General features: G+C 38.4%; 1 protein-coding gene across 4 annotated transcripts in view; it reads right to left on the reverse strand.

The window, feature by feature from the left end:
* SYNJ2BP (synaptojanin 2 binding protein) overlaps positions 1-18332 on the reverse strand; it is an 88260-nt gene that overhangs the window by 39303 nt on the left and 30625 nt on the right. For 3 of the 4 annotated variants that reach the window (XR_009563154.2, XR_009563153.2, XM_060294960.2), the window contains exons 1-2: positions 10398-10547; positions 5550-5723 (exon numbers count right to left, since the gene is read on the reverse strand). Coding sequence is in view for 1 of the 4 variants with exons in the window: in XM_060294960.2 (XP_060150943.1) it covers positions 5550-5613 (64 nt within the window). In the remaining 3 variants the exon portion in view is untranslated. Of the gene's footprint in view, positions 1-5549; positions 5724-10397; positions 10548-18332 lie in introns of those variants that run through there. The other variant, XR_011377263.1, reaches the window with a different exon arrangement.

Raw genomic sequence — 18332 nt, forward strand, 5'->3', positions numbered from 1 at the left:
TCTGTGTTCCCACAGGACTCTGTGATCTTTCTAGGATCGTTCAGAGCCTGGATTTTTAAGTCACATAGACCTGGATCCAATTCTTTTTTTTTTTTTTTAACATCTTTATTGGCGTATAATTGCTTTACAGTGGTGTGTTAATTTCTGCTTTATAAAAGTGAATCAGCTATACATATACATATATCCCCACATCTCTTCCCTCTTGCATCTCCCTCCCTCCCACCCTCTCTATCCCACCCCTCTAGGTGGTCACAAAGCACCGAGCTGATCTCCCTGTGCTATGCAGCTGCTTCCCACTAGCTATCTATTTTACACTTGGTAGTGTATATATGTCCATGCCACTCTCTCACTTTGTCCCAGCTTACCCTTCCCCCTCCCCGTGTCCTCAAGTCCATTCTCTAGTAGGTCTGCACTGGATCCAATTCTTAACTCTGCCACTTAAAGAGTTGTGTGATGAGAGTCAAGGTTTTCTCCTTTGCAAAATGGGATAATAACCATTTATTCCTTGCTGGGAGTAGATGAGACAAAGTGCTTAGTTTGGCAATACATGACAGACAATAAATGGTGTCTGAGATTCACAATAAGGGGGCATCTAGCCTGGGTAAAGAAGGCTTCCTGGAGGAGGTGACTCTTGAATTGAATCTTAATCAATGAATGAATAGGAATCAATGAATAGGAAGGGGAAGGAAGAGAAAGGTTAAGTTTTCACACCAGTATTGAGAACTTTTCATGATCCAGTCTCTACCTATCTTAGCAACCTCTTCTCCCTTAACTCTCCTAAATGAACCCTTCCTTCTATCCAGGCTGGTTTATTCACTCATCTCAGAATATGCTTACTTATTTTCTTTTCTCTATTTCTCCTTAAGCCATCCCTGGTTGTGGCACTAGCCTAAAGCTTGTCTATAAGAGCAACATAAGTTCCACCTTCTTGTAATTGATCAGTCTGGCCCCCACCAATGCCTCCATTCTTTCACCTTTTCTAGCACAGGGTTAGATTAACATACCTCTCTACACACTTCCTTTGTCCTCCTATTACATTCATGCTCATCACAGTCCTTAACCATCTGCACCTCTGCACTGAGATTTAACTTTTTACATGTGAATGTCGTATCTCCATCGGAACATAAATTCAATGAGGGCTAGACGTCACATAATCAAAAGAGAAAATAGGGGGCTTCCCTGGTGGCGCAGTGGTTGAGAGTCCGCCTGCCAATGCAGGGGACACGGGTTCGTGCCCCGGTCCGGGAAGATCCCACATGCCACGGAGCGGCTGGGCCCGTGAGCCATGGCCACTGAGCCTGCGTCTGGAGCCTGTGCTCCTCAACGGGAGATGCCACAGCACTGAGAGGCCCGTGTACCGCAAAAAAAAAAAAAAAAAAACCAAAAAATAAAAAGAGAAAATAGGGCAAGGATACAGCACTTTATTCTCAGCTCTATTTGGCATATGAAGGGTCAGAAAACTGTTAGCACCAGTCTCGGGGTTAAACACAAAGCACACGGCAGGTCTGTAGAGGCTTAGATGCTTGGACTTTATGAGGTTTTTGTTTTTAGGTTCTCACCTTGATACGCTGTCAGCTCTGTCAATAGAAAACTATAAAAACTTTCCACTGCGGATTGTGTTAGTCATAGGATGCCTCAAATCATTCTGGAAATAAGGCATGATATAACAAAATAAAGGTCAGGAGAAAGGCTGGGAGCCAACTCCTTAGACATAGCTACTATAGTGGGAGGTAGTATATGGAACACTATAATCAACAGATCTGGGTTAAATTCCTGGCTTTTGAAACTTACTGGCTTTAGAACTTGGGCAAATCCTTAACCTCTCTGAGAGACAATTTCCTCAATTAATAATGTGGATTAATCACCATTCACGGTGGTTGTGAAGAAAAAAAATTTATATATATATAAAAAGTAACTAGCACACTGCCAGAAAGAGAATACTTCCTTAATTATTCATTATTAAAACATTGTACCAACCCATTACCCTCTGCAACTCCTTTAAAGAAAGTAGAAAAATAGAGATTCTGTTCCCTCTTTAAAGGTGGTAATCGGGAGCAACTTGCCGAAACTCACTGATAACTCAGTCCTGAACAAGGAATCCTAATATCCAACATGAAGTAGGGTTGTCTTTATGGCCAATATGTACCTGTTACAGTGAAAAAAAGCTAAATTAGATTCTTGTCATACTTCTTAGAGTAACTGAGTCTTTCCAACATTAAAAACTCTCAATTTGATAAAAGTGGGAGGCTTCGAGACTATAATCAAGCTGGATGCCCATAGAAAGAAGAGTGTTCCATAAAGGATAAAAAGTAAACTCTTCAAACCCTTGAGGGCATTTCATTTGAGATTGTGATTGATTCTTCAGACCACCTACTGCTGGTTCAAAATGGCAGGAACCATAAAACAACACATGGCCAAAGAATCATGAACTCTTGGAAGTGGAAGAAACTTACAAAGTCGTCCAGCCTAAGCCTCTCCTTACATGGCTGAGGAAGTAGGCATAGGATAGATGTCAAGCTATGTACCAAGCTTTCTTTTGCCTCACCAGATACTCACTTCATAGTCATAACTTCCCCAAGATTTTATTTCCCTTGCAGTAAGCAAGATCAGACACAATAGGTTCATTTGCCTTGCAAAATGGGCCTAAACACTGGAATTACCCAAGACTCTTGCCCCTGACAGAACACTGACACAAAAAGGCAAAAGTATGTACATCCTTGCAGTTACCTGATTAAACTACCAGGTCCCTACAAAGGACGCTGTACTGAAACAAAGAGTGACAATGCTGACTACAAACAGAGATGCATACTTGGAACTATAGGCTTTTCATATTTCTTCTATAGAAAGAAAGAACACTATGGGACTACCAAAATTACTGGAAGCTTCTAGTGGTGATAACTGACTTCTTCCCTATGCATCTTCATGATGGCACAGTGAGGAAAAGCCGAGTTAGACTGTGAGACTTCTTAGGAATACCACATACCAGGTAACTAGCTTTGGGAGGTGATAAACAGAAACTTGGAACCTTGTTAAATGAACCAATCAAACTTCAAATGACTGTTTTTATCCAAGTTTGTGGCTCTACTCATCTAAACTTTTAAGTTTATCAACTTATATGAGTAAAACATGAAAATGCTTAGAAAAAATTAAAAGTCACTAGGTGAATAAATTCATTCATTTTTGAATAAATGCACATACAAAACAGAAATGAAACAACTCTGAGGTGAGACACATTAGCATATACAAGTATTCTTAATCAGTCCTTTGACGTTTGTCCTAATTCTAATAATGCAGAAAAATGATAACATAGGAACTTCAGGTCTGCAAGATCAATAGGATCAGAAATTTCAGTGAATAGTGAGCTGAACATTAATCAACACTGTTATGTAAATACCAAAAAAGGTGAAGTGATATTACACTAAACTTTTAAAATATTTAGTGACTGGAATATGCAAGAGAATATCAGAGTTCTGCTCTGCTCCAGTCAGGAGATCCTGAAAATACTGTGGATACTGCAGCAAAAGGACCATGTCAAAATACGTTAAATTCTTAAGCAAGAGACAAGAATCAAACTTCAAATCACATCACAAGAGAGCTAATGTAACAACTAGGGATATTTAGGCTGTAGAAGAGACAAAACAGGAGAACAAGCAGATGCCTTTAAATACTTGCAGGGCAATCAGAAAATGAACTACCATTGTTTCAGTTGGCCCTAGGAGAAGAACAAGTAGCAATGGATGAAAAGTACAGAAAAACAGATTTTGGTTTAACAATAATTTTCCATGTTAGCCTCAAAAGTCAATAACCATTAACAGGGAGAGAAGGAGAAATTTACATAAAATAAGAAAAATGTACCTAAGAGACTTGGGCACACTGAATGAGCCTTTGACAAAAGTTTAGGAGATCGTATGAAGCATGACATTAAACCATGCAGATTAGTAATAAATTACACTCTCATAAGTAAAGCTGATTTCCAATTTTTTTATAACAAGAAAGAAGACAAAGCATGGATGATTCAGAAAGCCATATTTGGGCTTCCCTGGTGGCGCAGTGGTTGAGAGTCCGCCTGCCGATGCAGGGGACACGGGTTTGTGCCCCGGTCTGGTAAGATCCCACATGCCGCGGAGCGGCTGGGCCCGTGAGCCATGGCCGCTGAGGCTGCGCGTCCGGAGCCTGTGCTCCGCAACGGGAGAGGCCACAACAATGAGAGGCCCGCGTTACAAAAAAAAAAAAAAAAAAAAAAAGAAAGCCATATTTTATGAAAAATAATCTATGAGTGGTGGTCAAGCTACTGCAAAATTCCAGATGGGAAAAGATGGACTGGTCTAAGTAGTGACGATGGAAACAGAAAGGAGTGAAAGACTTAAAAAATTATTTCCGATAGAGTTCATGGTACTTGATGAGTTGTTGGAGACTCTTGAAATAACAGTATTTAGCAGTATTTACTGTGTTAACCTAACCATTTATCTACTAACAATAAAAACAACAATAGTAGTGAACACACAGTGCTTAGCACACAATGTTCTAAATATTTTACATAGATTAACTGATTTCATTCTCATAACCAGAGGAAGCGTACTCTATTATCATGCACATTTTACATATGAGAAATTAAGTCTTACATCAGTAAAGTTAGTTAATAAATATCAAAGAACTAGTAAGAGGTTAGATACCATTTTTGGACCTACATAAGCCCAAAGCTAAAGCTCTTAATTGATACACTAGACAGCTGTAAAGGAAAGGCAACAAAAGCCAAAGTGGGCAGCATGTAGTACTATTAAGAGCCTAGTGGAGTGAAATGCATCAGGAGATAAAAGCACTGTAGGTGAAAGTGAGGATTTGGTAGTATCGGAATCACATGACGGGCTTATGGGAAGGAAGGAAGGGATGAAAAGGACCAAAGAAACATCTGTATTGAATCCAAATTCACAGAGGTGGGTCCTAGGAATTAACCTTTTTTTTTAAAAAAAAAAAAAGAAAAACCAAAAAACCTTGGATAATTTTGAGGCGAAACCAGCTTTGGGAACATCTGTAGCAGATCTCTAAGGTCTCTTTCTGGTTTAACATTCCAGTTGACCGTCTAAATGAATTTCCCAGAAATGAAAGGAGGGAGGGAGGGATACTAGCACCAAGAAAACGGCTATGCATTTACAGTACACACCGTTTATGCTCCCATTTTTACTAAACTGTCTCTCATAGAAACAAGGATAGAGCAGGCAAACGGAAGGAAGGGTGTGGTGTTCATGGGTGCTGGCTAAAAAGCAGGCTTTCCCCCAGGATTTTCTAGTACCGTTAGCAGAAAGAAACTTCCTGACTATAAATATATGTGGTAACCCGACTGCAAAATGAGGTGGATCCCTCAGATCCGTCTCAGGCTAACGCTGGATGCCAATATAGCCTTCTATGTGCTCACAAGCGTTGCAGGAAATATCTTGGTTGGGGCCTGCCTTCTCCAAGGCCAAAAGAATCTGGCTCTGCAGAAGAGGTGTCCGCTCTGCAATTACAGCCTCAAGTACCCTACTCCCAGCGATGATCATTTCTGCACATACCTGAGGGTCCTCTAGTGAGATTGATCTCCTCCTCAGTAACCAAGCAATCCACTCTTCCGTTCATATTTTACTCTTGTCTGGCTTCCCAACCTGGGTCAGCGAGGGCTCGCGCAGGCGAAGGTGAAAATCACCCCGGCGGCGGCCACAGCATCGCACTTTCGGTTTCAGTAGCCCCTGAACCGGAAGAGGAAGCAAGGAGAGCGGTGAGCGCCAGGAATGCTGGGAGTCGTGGTTCTGGCTGCCGTTCTGAGGCGTTATCTCACCTGGTGGTCAAAACAAACTGTGAGGTGAGTAGGGAGCGCATTTCTATCCTGGGTAGGGATAGGGAAGGTAAGAGACATAAATGAATTGATATTGTCAAGGAAAAATGAAAACTAAGATCTCCTGCCATCTCAGAAAATCTTACCGAATGTAGAAAAAAAATTATATTATTCAGTAAGCCCTGAACCAGACTGGGATGGGTGTCACAGGCAATTGCTAATGCGATTGCAAAGAAAGAATCTCACCCTTTTTTATAGACAAGCAGATACAATCCATTACGTGCATGTTCTCATGTAAGAGTACTACGTAACCACACCGGTTGCTATACCTTCTTTGGTAGGTCACGCTTGGGGTAGCCATTTGTGTTCGTTAATTGCCATTATCGAAGGGAAAAAGAAAACTTTTCTATTTCTGTGACAAGAAGGTACTTTTAGCTTGGAGCAACGAGCCTAGGCTAACTTCTATGGTGCGAGGATATGGGGCACTATCTTCCTGGATGTTTAGATTTCAAAGAGTTGGCTCCCAGGACCTTAAGAAAAACTTTACTGAGTTGTACCTGGTAAGAGTCTTGTTTAGCTTTTAAAAAGACTTATATACATATAAAAGAGACATAGGAAGGATTTATAATTACAAATTTGTTCAAGAAAATTCTCTATGAAAGGGGAGAGGGGTAAAGGTCTCTTCCTTTTGGTAACAGGGAAAATTCAATCTTTTTTTTTTTTAAGTCCCTGCAGTAAGACTGGTAAACACAGTAGCTTCTGGTTTGATTATTTAATCTGAATTGGAATGCCTTAATTGGAATTGAACTTTTCAATCTTCCATCAATCCCTGTGGTCTGACTCCAGGTGATTTCTCAAACCAGAAGCTACTGTGTTTATCAAACAAAACAAGAAAGAGGCAGATTCAGCAGGAAGGCCTCTTATTTGCCAATCCTGAGAGAAGTTAATATGCAATAGTGGAAAGAACACAGGAGGTGATGTTAGAAGACCTGATCTCAAGTTTCAGCTCCATCTTCCAGTTGTCTGGCTTTGATCGGGTAACCTAATATCTCCCAACTGTGTTTCCCCATCTTAAAAAGGGCATGATAATAGATCTTTAAAAATGTTTTTGAAATGAGTAAATGAGATGAAAATTTTAAAAATGACTTCTCAACTTCAAACTCAGATTCATGCCATCCTCAACTTCCAGCCCTCCTAACACGTGTTAATTGAATGAGTGAATAAAGTGAAAAACAAAGTATGATAAGTGAAAAAAAAAAGTAAGTAGGTGATATTGGAATGCCAAGAGAGAAGACATCAGATAGAAATAGGAAAAGAAAATCAGGAAACTTATTAATGAAGAAAAATAAAAGTTTCTTGTAGACTATGTGGGGGTAGGGGAGTCACTAATCTGTACCTGGGAAGATTGCCCTTTTCACCTGAGCCCTCAGTTTCAAAAGAAACACAAAGAGCAGTAAAAGAAAAAAGGTCACCAAATAAGTTTAGGAAGTGCTGGTAATAAGTGGAGTGACAGATAAGGCATGTAAATTGTCTTTATACCTTAATGTAAGTATAGTTTTTAAGAATGAGGAAACTTTAATATGTAGGAAGGCAGATAACAGAGGAAATAGGAGTTTCCACTAAGAGAAAACAATTGAGAAAAGCTATGGAATCAGGGTAATCACGGTGTTAATGAACACAAGTGCATGTGCCTGATGACGCACAGTGAGGCCAAACAATACCAAAATGTCGGAGCTTGGAGCAGAGAATGGTTTATTGCAGGGCCATGCAAGGAGACGGGTGGATCATGCCTTAAAAAACCCAAACTCCTTGAACGCTTTCAGCACAGCCCCTTTATAGGAAAGGTGAGGGAGGGGCGTGGTTAGTTGTTGCAAACTTCTTGGTGTCAGATCCTTTGTTCTTGAGGTCAGGTCATGGTCAAGTGATGGTGTTCCTGTAAATCTCCACCAAACAAATGTTATTCTCTGTTCTGACAAGAAAGGGCAAGGTCCCAAGGCATAACTTTCACCTTTCACCCTCCGAGGTCCAGGTCCTGGCTAAGGGGAGGGGATCCCTGCGGGGGCCAGTTTCCCTGCCCAGGAGCGTTCGTCTAGCACCCAGTCTGGGTCCTCCCGCCAGTACCCAGGCCCAGCTAAATAGGCAGATCTCAGCTGGCAGTGCCCTCAGGGCCAGGTCCCCAGTCCCTGCCCAGCCATCGTCACTGAGGGAGCCAGGTGCCCAGGACCCAATTGGTCCTCAGGTGCCTCAGGCTGCCTAAATGGGGGGTAGGGAGCCAGGTCCAATGGACCGCAACCCATGCAGACTGCCACTGCCATTAGGTTGCAGAGGTGGGGATGGGGGAGAGGTTCATCACTACCTCAAGGCCTGGGACCGGCCAGTGGATGACCTTGGTGAGGCCTATGGAGCCCTGCAGGACACAGCCCCCTGCCTGTTCCCTGGGCCTCCCAGCTCACCTGCCAGCCTGAGGCCAGGTGAGCTGTAGGGCCCAGGGGGAGAAGGCCAGGATCTGCCTCTTACCTAACTCTCTGCCTGGTGACCACCACACCCGAGGGTTGGCCTAATGGGCCCCCTAACCACCATGCTAGTGGTCTTGCAGTAATGGTTGCCTGGTAACTGCCGCCTGCCAATGGCTGCACGCCCTGCTCTATTACAATTCCCCCCTTTTCTTTGATATTCCTCAATCTTGAGGAGAACATGTAGGTATGTTTTGGATAGAGTGGTTAATCATGAACTTGGCAGAGGAACTCAGTTTTAGGGGGACTTGGTTTCAACCTCCAATTCTGTTTCATCCTTCCCCAAGTCTTTCAGGGAATGGGGTGATGACCACTCTAGCTACTTCCTGCTAAAATGGGACACAGTCCTACCTTGATTTGGGACATGGATACCGAGTTGGAAATAATCCCAAGTTCCAAGTCCTGGATCCAAGTCTTGTATAAGAAAGATCTCATTCCCTGAGGAATTCAGGAGAATAAGCCTGAAAACCAGTATGGACCTGGCATGCTGGGGGAGACTTGTTGCCACAAAGCCAGACTCATAGAAGTATAATTTACCAAATTGCTTTAAGTCACGAGTAACTTGAGGGGAAGGGCTTCCCTATATCTAGAGAACACAGATCAAAATCAGTAATATTCCAGACAAAACGCATAACCATTATAACCATATATACCAGTTTACTCAGTAACCAATCCTTTTGTTATCTTTTTATGAAGCCATCAGGTCTTCCATTAGAATTTTAAATTTCTTACCCAGTTCAGTGGTATAATCTGAACTTTATTAGAGACCTGCACTTATCAAAAATGTCCTCCCTATGAATCTTCTTGAAGATGAAGCACTTTTGCAAAGCATCAGCTTAACTGTCTATTAAAGACTTAAAAAGGCAAGGTTAAAAATCTGATCACAATGTGTTGACAAAACTGAATCAATTTGCTATGATATGACCAGAGTTATGGCTGATAGATTATACCAGGACATATCTACATTTCAGAAACTTTATATAATTTCTAGAATATCTATAGTAGTAACATTTATCTGTACAGTATAATAAAGGAAGGCTTATTACTCCTTTGACAATGCTTCCCATGTAATTCAATGTACCAAATAATAATAGTTAAATATTCCTCCTTGAGATGCCTTAGGGGCCCCCTAACAAATCCCAAAGTTAGCTGGAGGTCAAAAGAACTTTAATTAAAATTTGATATTTGGGAAGTTTGCCAAAAAGTTTCAAAACACTTGGTCAAATAAGATCATCAGTCACTGTAAGACAATACTTGTTTCTTATCCACAGTGAGAAGAGAACTTAAAAGCAAATACAGATCACTTAAAGGAAGGAAGTTTATATAACCTGTTATCAAAAGCAGCATTCTAGGTAAACTTGTTCTCTTAGCAGAGAGGAACCAAATCTAGTCTCGCACCAGCTTACTTTTAATATTGATAACAAAATCCATTTACCTAAATTTAATCTAATCTCAGCCTGACCATGCATAAAAGTCCTTTTTTACTCAAAACATATATCCTACTTTCCTACTGTAAACTGAAATGTTTTTAAAAATATTTTAGTAGCTTTAATTACATATTTAGATTAGAATCCTCAACTCTTAAGTACCTTAATTTTTAGTGAAAACTAAGAGGCAAGTAATTGTGAACTGTTTGTCATACCAGCATTTTCTGATTGGAAACTTATGCTTTGGTTTTCCTCTCCTAAGAAGGCAAAGGTAGGTAAACTTAGATTTGCCCAGCAACCAGTGTTCCAATATTTTATCCTATTTGAAATGACCTAGATGGTCAATGAATTCTTGCCATTTAACTTAGTTCAGTTTCAAGTTACCAGTTTGGAGAGGCTATTTTAGATAGACTTAAGGTTTCATTATATCAAGTTATTTTTCTTGCTGACAAATTTGCAACAGATATAAGGTCTTATTTGATCTCTAAATAACCTAGGTACAACAGAAGTATTATACTTAACAAGCTTAAGCTAGCTTCAGTGCCAGATATCAATTCAGTACTGAACATTTCCCAGGTCATGAGGACCTGAAATTCATTTTGGCCAACTTTCTAAATATTAAAAAGTATTTCATTTGTAAGCACTTACTTTTGAGTCAATTAAATAGAGCTCACTTAGGGGGCTTCCCTGGTGGCGCAGTGGTTGAGAGTCCGCCTGCCGATGCAGGGGACACGGGTTCGTGCCCCGGTCCGGGAAGATCCCACATGCCGCGGAACAGCTGGGCCCGTGAGCCATGGCCGCTGAGGCTGCGCGTCCGGAGCCTGTGCTCCGCAACAGGAGAGGCCACAACAGTGAGAGGCCCGCGTACTGCAAAAAAAAAAAAAAAAAAAAAAAAATAGAGCTCACTTACAAGTTAACTTAGCTGTAAATATAACTGAAAGTGGTCCAGTTCTGGAGAATGCATCTCAAGGGGCTGCATTCAGGAAACAAATTTGAGTTTCCCATAGCCAGCACAATTACACACAAGACAAATGCAAACATACACACAAGGAACAAAATCTAATTCCTGCAGGACAAAAACAAAAGGGTGAAGTTCAACAATTTCCTCAACTTTTTCAAGCAAAGATCCCTCTTTTTAACAACAAACAACATGCAAATGGAAAGATAGGGAATCATGACTGCATATGTCGTGGCAATTGATCTGGCAAATGCAAAACCAAAAAGGAAAATAACACCAAAAAACAGTTGGAATAAGTTAAATTTACTTAGTTAACTCCAAGCTTTCTCCTAGAAATATTTTTATTTTCTCAGGGTCAGAATTCTGAAAAAAAAGTATTTCATCAAACCAGCTTTCTCTAACTACATATGCAAAAAGAACAAGTTTTGGAATTTCAAAAGGGTTTCATCTTAACCAAATTTCCTCCAGAGTCTAAAGAACATAGTGGCCACACAGTGGTAAAAAAATCTTCTTTCTTACACCCTAGGGGTGTAAGCTCTATAAGATGGAATAGAGCTCTGATTATCATGGCAGGTGTTATTAAATATCAAACAAACAAATGCAATGCAAAATGGTCTCTCAGGATCACAGTTCCCTAGCACCAAAAAGGAGATTCCCACCCACTGCAAAGGGAAAATCCCAACCAATGTTCCAACACAGGTGAAACCCAATGCAATAGGGAAGGATACCTGGTGTCATCACTTGTGAGCTACATTATTCACCAAAGACGTCTCAACTAGCCAATACAAGTACTGATTCACACACGTACAACATAACAAATAACAAACATGGTCCCACAAACAAAAGCACAAACCAGAGTGGCTCACCCCAAGATGACACACACAAACAACAAATAAGCTACAGTCACACAGACAGAAAATCAGAGGAGGTGTAGTCTAAAATTCCACTTCCACTCACAGATTGAGGCCTACAAACAGAGTGGCCCAGCTCTCAAAAGTGAACAGACCTAAAGTGGCTCACTTCCTGCAAGGGAAGCAGCCCAAATGGAGTGGAGAGAAATCCCAGCCTGAACAAGGGGGAGCAACTTACCCCAAGTGACACCAAATGTGGACCATAGCTCTGGATGTTTGTCTGCTCCAAACAGCCTTGTGCTGTGGGGCGGCTGGCGCCTGTCAGGGAGAGTCGCTCCCAGTTCCCTGGAGCAAAATGAGCTCCAGCAGCTGCTGGGAGCTTGGGAAGGGGCTGCCCCTGGCCGGGGTCAACCTGCCATGGGAATAGACCTCCTGGCTGGCTCACGATAATGAGCATTTGGGGAAGAGAAAATAGAACATAATCTATGAGCGAAAAAGCAGAATGGGTTGGTAGGTGATGACACAAAAAATAGGCTACAAACAGATCATGAAAAAAACCCCACCAGTACAGAGATATACACTTAATTCTATATGCGATAGGCTAAGGAAGTTTATTTCTCTCACATTAAAGAACTCTGGAAATAGATAGTAGAGGACTGATGTTGAGGCTCCTCAGTCACCAGGCATCTTAAATTATCATGATGAAAATAGAATTCCTAATCCCCTATACCTCCTTTAGTCTTTCCTCTTCCTGGGTAACTGGATTTGCCCAATTCAAATAAAAATATTCAGAATAATTCTTTTATTTTCCCCAGCTTCTACTATTTATTTTTAATTGAAGTATAATTGACTTACAATATTATATTTGTTTCAGGTGTACAACATAGTGATTTGATATTTTTATATGTTATAAAATGATCACCACAATAAGTACAGTTACCGTCAACATACAAAATTATTACAATATTATTGACTATATTCCCTATGCTGTACATCCCCATGACTTATTTATTTTATAACTATAAGTTTGTACCTCTTAATCTCCCTCATCTATTTTACTCACCCCAAGGCCTTCCTCTCTGCAATCACCAGTTTGTTCTCTAAGGCTGTTTATATTATGTTTGTTCATTTGTTTTGTTCTTTTAGATTTCACATATAAATGAAATCTTATAGTATTTGTTGTTATCTTTCTGATTTATTTCACTTAGCATAATACCCTCTAGATTCATCCATATTGTTGAAAATGGCAGGATTTCATTCTTTTTTATGGTTAATATTCCATTAAATGCACACATACCCACACATATATCTCACACATCTTTTTATCCTTTCATATATTGATGGACACTTAGGTTGTTTTCATATCTTGGCTATTGTAAATACTGCTGCAATGAACATAGGGGTGCCTATATCTTTTCAAATTAGTGTTTCTGTTTTCTTTGGAAAAATACTCAGAGGTGGAATTCCTGGACCGTATGGTATTAATTTTTTGAGGGACTTCTATACTGTTTTCCATAGTGGCTGCACCAATTTTGCACCACTGTTGTCCCACCAACAGTGCACAAACCTTCCTTTTTCTCCACGTCCTTGCCAATGCTTGTTATTCCTTCTTGTTCGTTTGTTTTGTTTTGTTTTTTGCTTTTGTTTTTGTTTTTTGATGATAGCCATTCTGACAGGTGTGAGGTCATATCTCATTGTGGTTTTGATTTATATTTTCCTGATGATTAGTGATGTTGCACATCTTTTCATGTGTCTGTTGTCCATGTATATGACTTCTTTGGGAAAATATCTATTCAGGTTCACTGCCATTTTTAATCAATTGTTTGTTTTAATTTTTGATGTTAAATTGTATGAGTTCTTTGTATATTTTGGGTATTAACCCCTCACTGGATATATCATTTCCACATATCTTCTTCTAATAAGCAGGTGGCCTTTTGTTCTGTTGATAGTTTCCTTTTCTGTGCAAAAGCTTTTTAGTTTGATTAGGTCCTATGTGTTTATTTTTTCGTTTCCCTTATCTGAGGAGACATATCAAAAAATGTTGTTAAGACTGATATCAAAGAGCATGCTGCCTATGTTTTCTTCTACAAGTTTTATGGTTTCAGGTCTTACATAAGTCTTTAATTCATTTTGAGTTTATTTTTGTGTATGGGGTGAGATAGTCCACTTTGATTACATGTGCCTGTCCAGTTTTCCCAACACCATTTATTGAAGAAGCTGTCTTTTCTCCATTTATATACTTGCCTCTTTTGTTGTAGATTAGTTGCCCATTTAACCATGGATTCATTTCTGAGCTGTCTATTCTGTTCCATTGATCTATGTGTCTGTTTTTGTGCAAGTACCATACTGTTCTGATTACTGTAGCTTTGTAGTATAGTCTGAAGTCAGGGAGCCTGATTTTTCCACCTCTGTTCTTATTTCTGAAGATTGTTTTAGCTATTTGGGGTCTTTTGTGTTTCCATACAAATTTTAGAATTATTTGTTTTAGTTGTGTGAAAAATGCCATTAGTATTTTGATAGGGATTGCATTGAATCTGTGGATTGCCTTGGGTAGCATGATCATGTTAACAATATTAGTTCTTCCAATCCAAGAGTATGGTATATATTCCAATTTTTGTACGTCTTCAATTTCTTTCATCAGTGTCTTATAGTTTTCCTGAGTACAGGTCTTTTACCTCATTTGATAAATTTATTCCTAGATACTTTATTTTTTATGTGATTATAAATGGGATTGTTTTCTTAATTTCTCTGATAGTTTGTGTTAGTGTATAGAAATGCAACAGATTTCTGTGTATCAATTTTGTATCATGCAACTTTACTGAATTCATTGATGAGTTCTAGTAGTTTTATTAAATTTTTTTGGTGGTGTCTCTAGGATTTTCTATATATAGTATCATGACATCTGCAAACAGTGAGTTTTGCTTCTTCCTTTTCAATCTGAATCCTTTTATTTCTTTTTCTTGTGTGGTTTCTGTGGTTAGGACTTCCAATATTATGTTAAATAAAAGTTGCAAGAATGGGCATCCTTGTCTTGTTCCTGATCTTAGAGGAAATGCTTTCAGCTTTTGACCACTGAGTATGACATTGACTGTAGGTTTGTCATAAATGGACTTTATATATTGAGATATGTTCCCTCCACACTCAACTTTGTTGAGATTTTTATCATAAATTGTTGTTGAATTTTGTCAGAAGCCTTTTCTGCATCTTTTGAGATGATCATATGATTTTTATTCTTCAATTTATTAATATGGTGTCTCACATGGAATGATCTGTGGATACTGAACCATCCTTACATTCCTGGCACAAATCCCCCTGGATCATGGTGTATGATCCTTTTAATGTACTGTTGAATTCACTTTGCTGATATCTTGTTGAGGATTTTTACACATATATACATCAGTGATACTGGCCTGTAATTTTCTTTTTGGTATGGTGTCTTTGTATGCTTTTGGTATCGGGGTTTTTCTGGCCTCAGAATGAATTTGGAAGTGTTCCTTCCTCTTCAGTTTTTGGAATAGTTTGAGAAGGATAGGTGTTAACTCTTAAGTATTTGGTAGAATTCCCGTGAAGCCAGCTGATCCTGGACTTTTGTTTCTTGGGAGGTTTTTTATTACTTATTCTATTTCATTACTGGTAATTGTTCTGCTCATATTTCGTATTTCTTCCTGATTCAGTCTTGGGAGATTGCTTCTAGGAATGTATCCGTTTCTTCTGGGTTGTCCATGTTATTGGCATGTAATTGTTCACAGTAATCTCTTATGATCTTTTGTATTTCTGTGATGTTGGTTATAATTTATCACTTTTCATTCCTGACATTATTTATTTGGATCCTCTATCTTTTTTCCTTGATGAATCTGGCTAAAGGTTTATCAATTTTCTTTATCTTCTCAAACAGTCAATTCTTACTTTTATTGATCTCTTCCATTGTTTTTGTTTGTTTTTACATCTCTATGTCATTTATTTCTGTTCTGATTTCAATCATTTCATTCCTTCTACGAACCTTGGGTGTTGTTTGTTCTTCTCTGTCTAGATCCCTTAGGTGTAAGGTTAGGTTGTCTATTTGAGATTCTTCTTGTGTTGCTACAAACTTCCCTCTTAGAACTACTTTTGCTGTGTTCCATAGATTTTGGATCATTGTGTTTCCATTTTGTCTCCAGGTATTTTCTGATTTCTTCAGCACCCATTGGTTTGTTTACTAGCATATTGTTAGCCTCCATGCAGTTGTGTTTTTGCTTTTTTTTTTCTTGTAGTTAATTTCTAATCTCTTATAATTGTGGTCAGTAGAGATTATTTCAATCTTAATATATATCAAGATTTCTTTTGTGGCCTAGCATGTGATCTATCCTGGGGACTGTTCCATATGCATTTGAAAAGAATGTATATTTAGCTGCTTTCAGATAGAACTTTCTCCCTGTATATATATATCTTAGGTTCATCTGGTCTAATGTGTCATTTAAGGCCAATTTTTTTAACCAATTTTTAAATTGATTTTCTTTCATGATGATCTGTTCATTGATGTAAGTGGGGTATTAAAGTCCCCTATTATTGTATTACTGTCAATTTCTCCCTTTATGCCTGTGAATATTTGCTTTTTTGTATTTAGGTGGTCATCTGTTAAGTGCATACATATTTAAGATTGTTATATCTTCTTCTTGAATTGATTCCTTGATCACAGGTAATGTCCTTCTTTGCCTCTTGTAACAGTTTTTATTTTAAAGTCTGATTTCACTGACGTAAGTATTGCTACCCCAGCTTTCTTTGATTTCCATTTTCATGGAATACCTTTTTCCATCCTGTCACTTTTCAGTCTGTGTGTGTCTAGATCTGAAGTGAATCTCATGTGGGCAGCATATATACAGGTCTTGTTTTCATATCCATTCAGCCACTCTATGTCTATTGATTGGAGCATCTAGTCAATTTGGATTTAAAGTAATTATTGATAGGAATGTAATTGTTGCCATATTGTTAATTGTTTTGGTGTTGTTTTTTTAGTTTTTTGTTCTTTCCTTCTTCTTTTGCTCTCTTCCCTTGTGATTTGATTACTTCTTTTATGTTATGTTAGATTCCTTTCTCTCTTTTGTGTGTTTATCTACTATAGACTTTTCATTTGTGGTTACCATAAGGTTTATATATAATGACATATATAAACCTGATTATATTAAGTTGATGATCTCTTAAGTTTGAATGCATTCTAATAACCCTCCCTACATAGGAAATTTTATTTCCCTACACCCATGTTTACTCTCTTTGACATCATATTTTACATCTTTTTATTTTCTGTATTTCTTAACTACTTATGGTGGATATAGGGATTTTACTACTTTTATCATTTAATCTTCCTACTAGCGCTATGAACGGCTGTTCTACTATATTTACTGTATGTTTTCTTTACCAATGAGATTTTTCTTTCACAATTTTTTTGAAAGTTTCTTTCTTTAATTTAATCTTTATTTTATATTCAAGTATAGTTGATTTACAATGTTGTGTCAGTTTCAGGTATAACAAAGTGATTCAGTTATACATATACATATATCCATTCTTTTTCAGATTCTTTTCCCATATAGGTTATTACAAAATATTGAGTAGAGCTCACTGTACTATCCAGTAGGTGCTTGTTGATTATCCATTTTAAATATAGCAGTATGTATATGTTAATACCAAACTCCTAATTTATCCCTCCCCCCACTTTTCCCCTTTGGTAACCATAAGATTGTTTTCTATGTTTGTGAATCTGTTTCTGTTTTGTAAATAAGTTCATTTGTATCATTTTTTAGATTCCACATATAAGTGATATTATATGATATTTGTCTTTCTCTGTCTGGCTTACTTCACTTGGTATGATACTCTCTAGCTCCAACCATGTTGCTGCAAATGGCATTATATTATTCTTTTATATATATATATACATATACAAATACATATATACATGCACACACATATATATATACATACATATATACATATATATATATACACATACACATACATATATATATATATATATACACCACATTTTTTTTATCCATTCCTCTGCCTATGGACATTTAGGTTACTTCCATGTTATGGCTATTGTAAATAGTGCTGCAACGAACACTGCGGGGGGTGGTGCATGTATCTTTTCGAATTATGATTTTCTCTGGATATATGCCCAGGAGTGGGATTGCTGGATCATATGGTAGTTCTATTTTTAGTTTTCTAAGGAATCTCCATACTGTTCTCCATAATGGTTGTACCAATTTATCAATACATTGCCACAAACAGTGTAGGAGCGTTCCCGTTTCTCCACACCCTCTCCAGCATTTATTGTTTGTAGACTTTTTTGACGATGGCCATTCTGACCAGTGTGAGGTGATACCTCATTGTAGTTTTGATTTGCATTTTTCTAATAATTCATGATGTTGAACATCTTTTCATGTGCTTTTTGGCCATCTGGATGTTTTCTTTGGAGAAATGTCTATTTAGGTCTTCTGCCCATTTTTTGATTGGTTGTTTGGTTTTTTTTGATATTGAGCTGCATGAGCTGTTTGTATATTTTGGAGATTCTCGGTCAGATCATCTGCAAATATTTTCTCCCATTCTGTGGGTTATCTTTTCATTTTGTTTATGGTTTCCTTTGCTGTGCAAAAGCTGTGAAGTTTAATTACATCCCATTTGTTTACTTTTGTTTTTATTTTCATTACTGTAGGAGGTGGAGCCAAAAAGATATTTCTAATTTATGTCAAAGAGTGTTCTGCCTATATTTTCCTCTAAGAGTTTTATAGTATCCAGTCTTGC

This window comes from Globicephala melas, chromosome 2, assembly GCF_963455315.2.
Source record: "Globicephala melas chromosome 2, mGloMel1.2, whole genome shotgun sequence".
In the NCBI taxonomy this organism is placed as follows: domain Eukaryota; kingdom Metazoa; phylum Chordata; class Mammalia; order Artiodactyla; family Delphinidae; genus Globicephala; species Globicephala melas.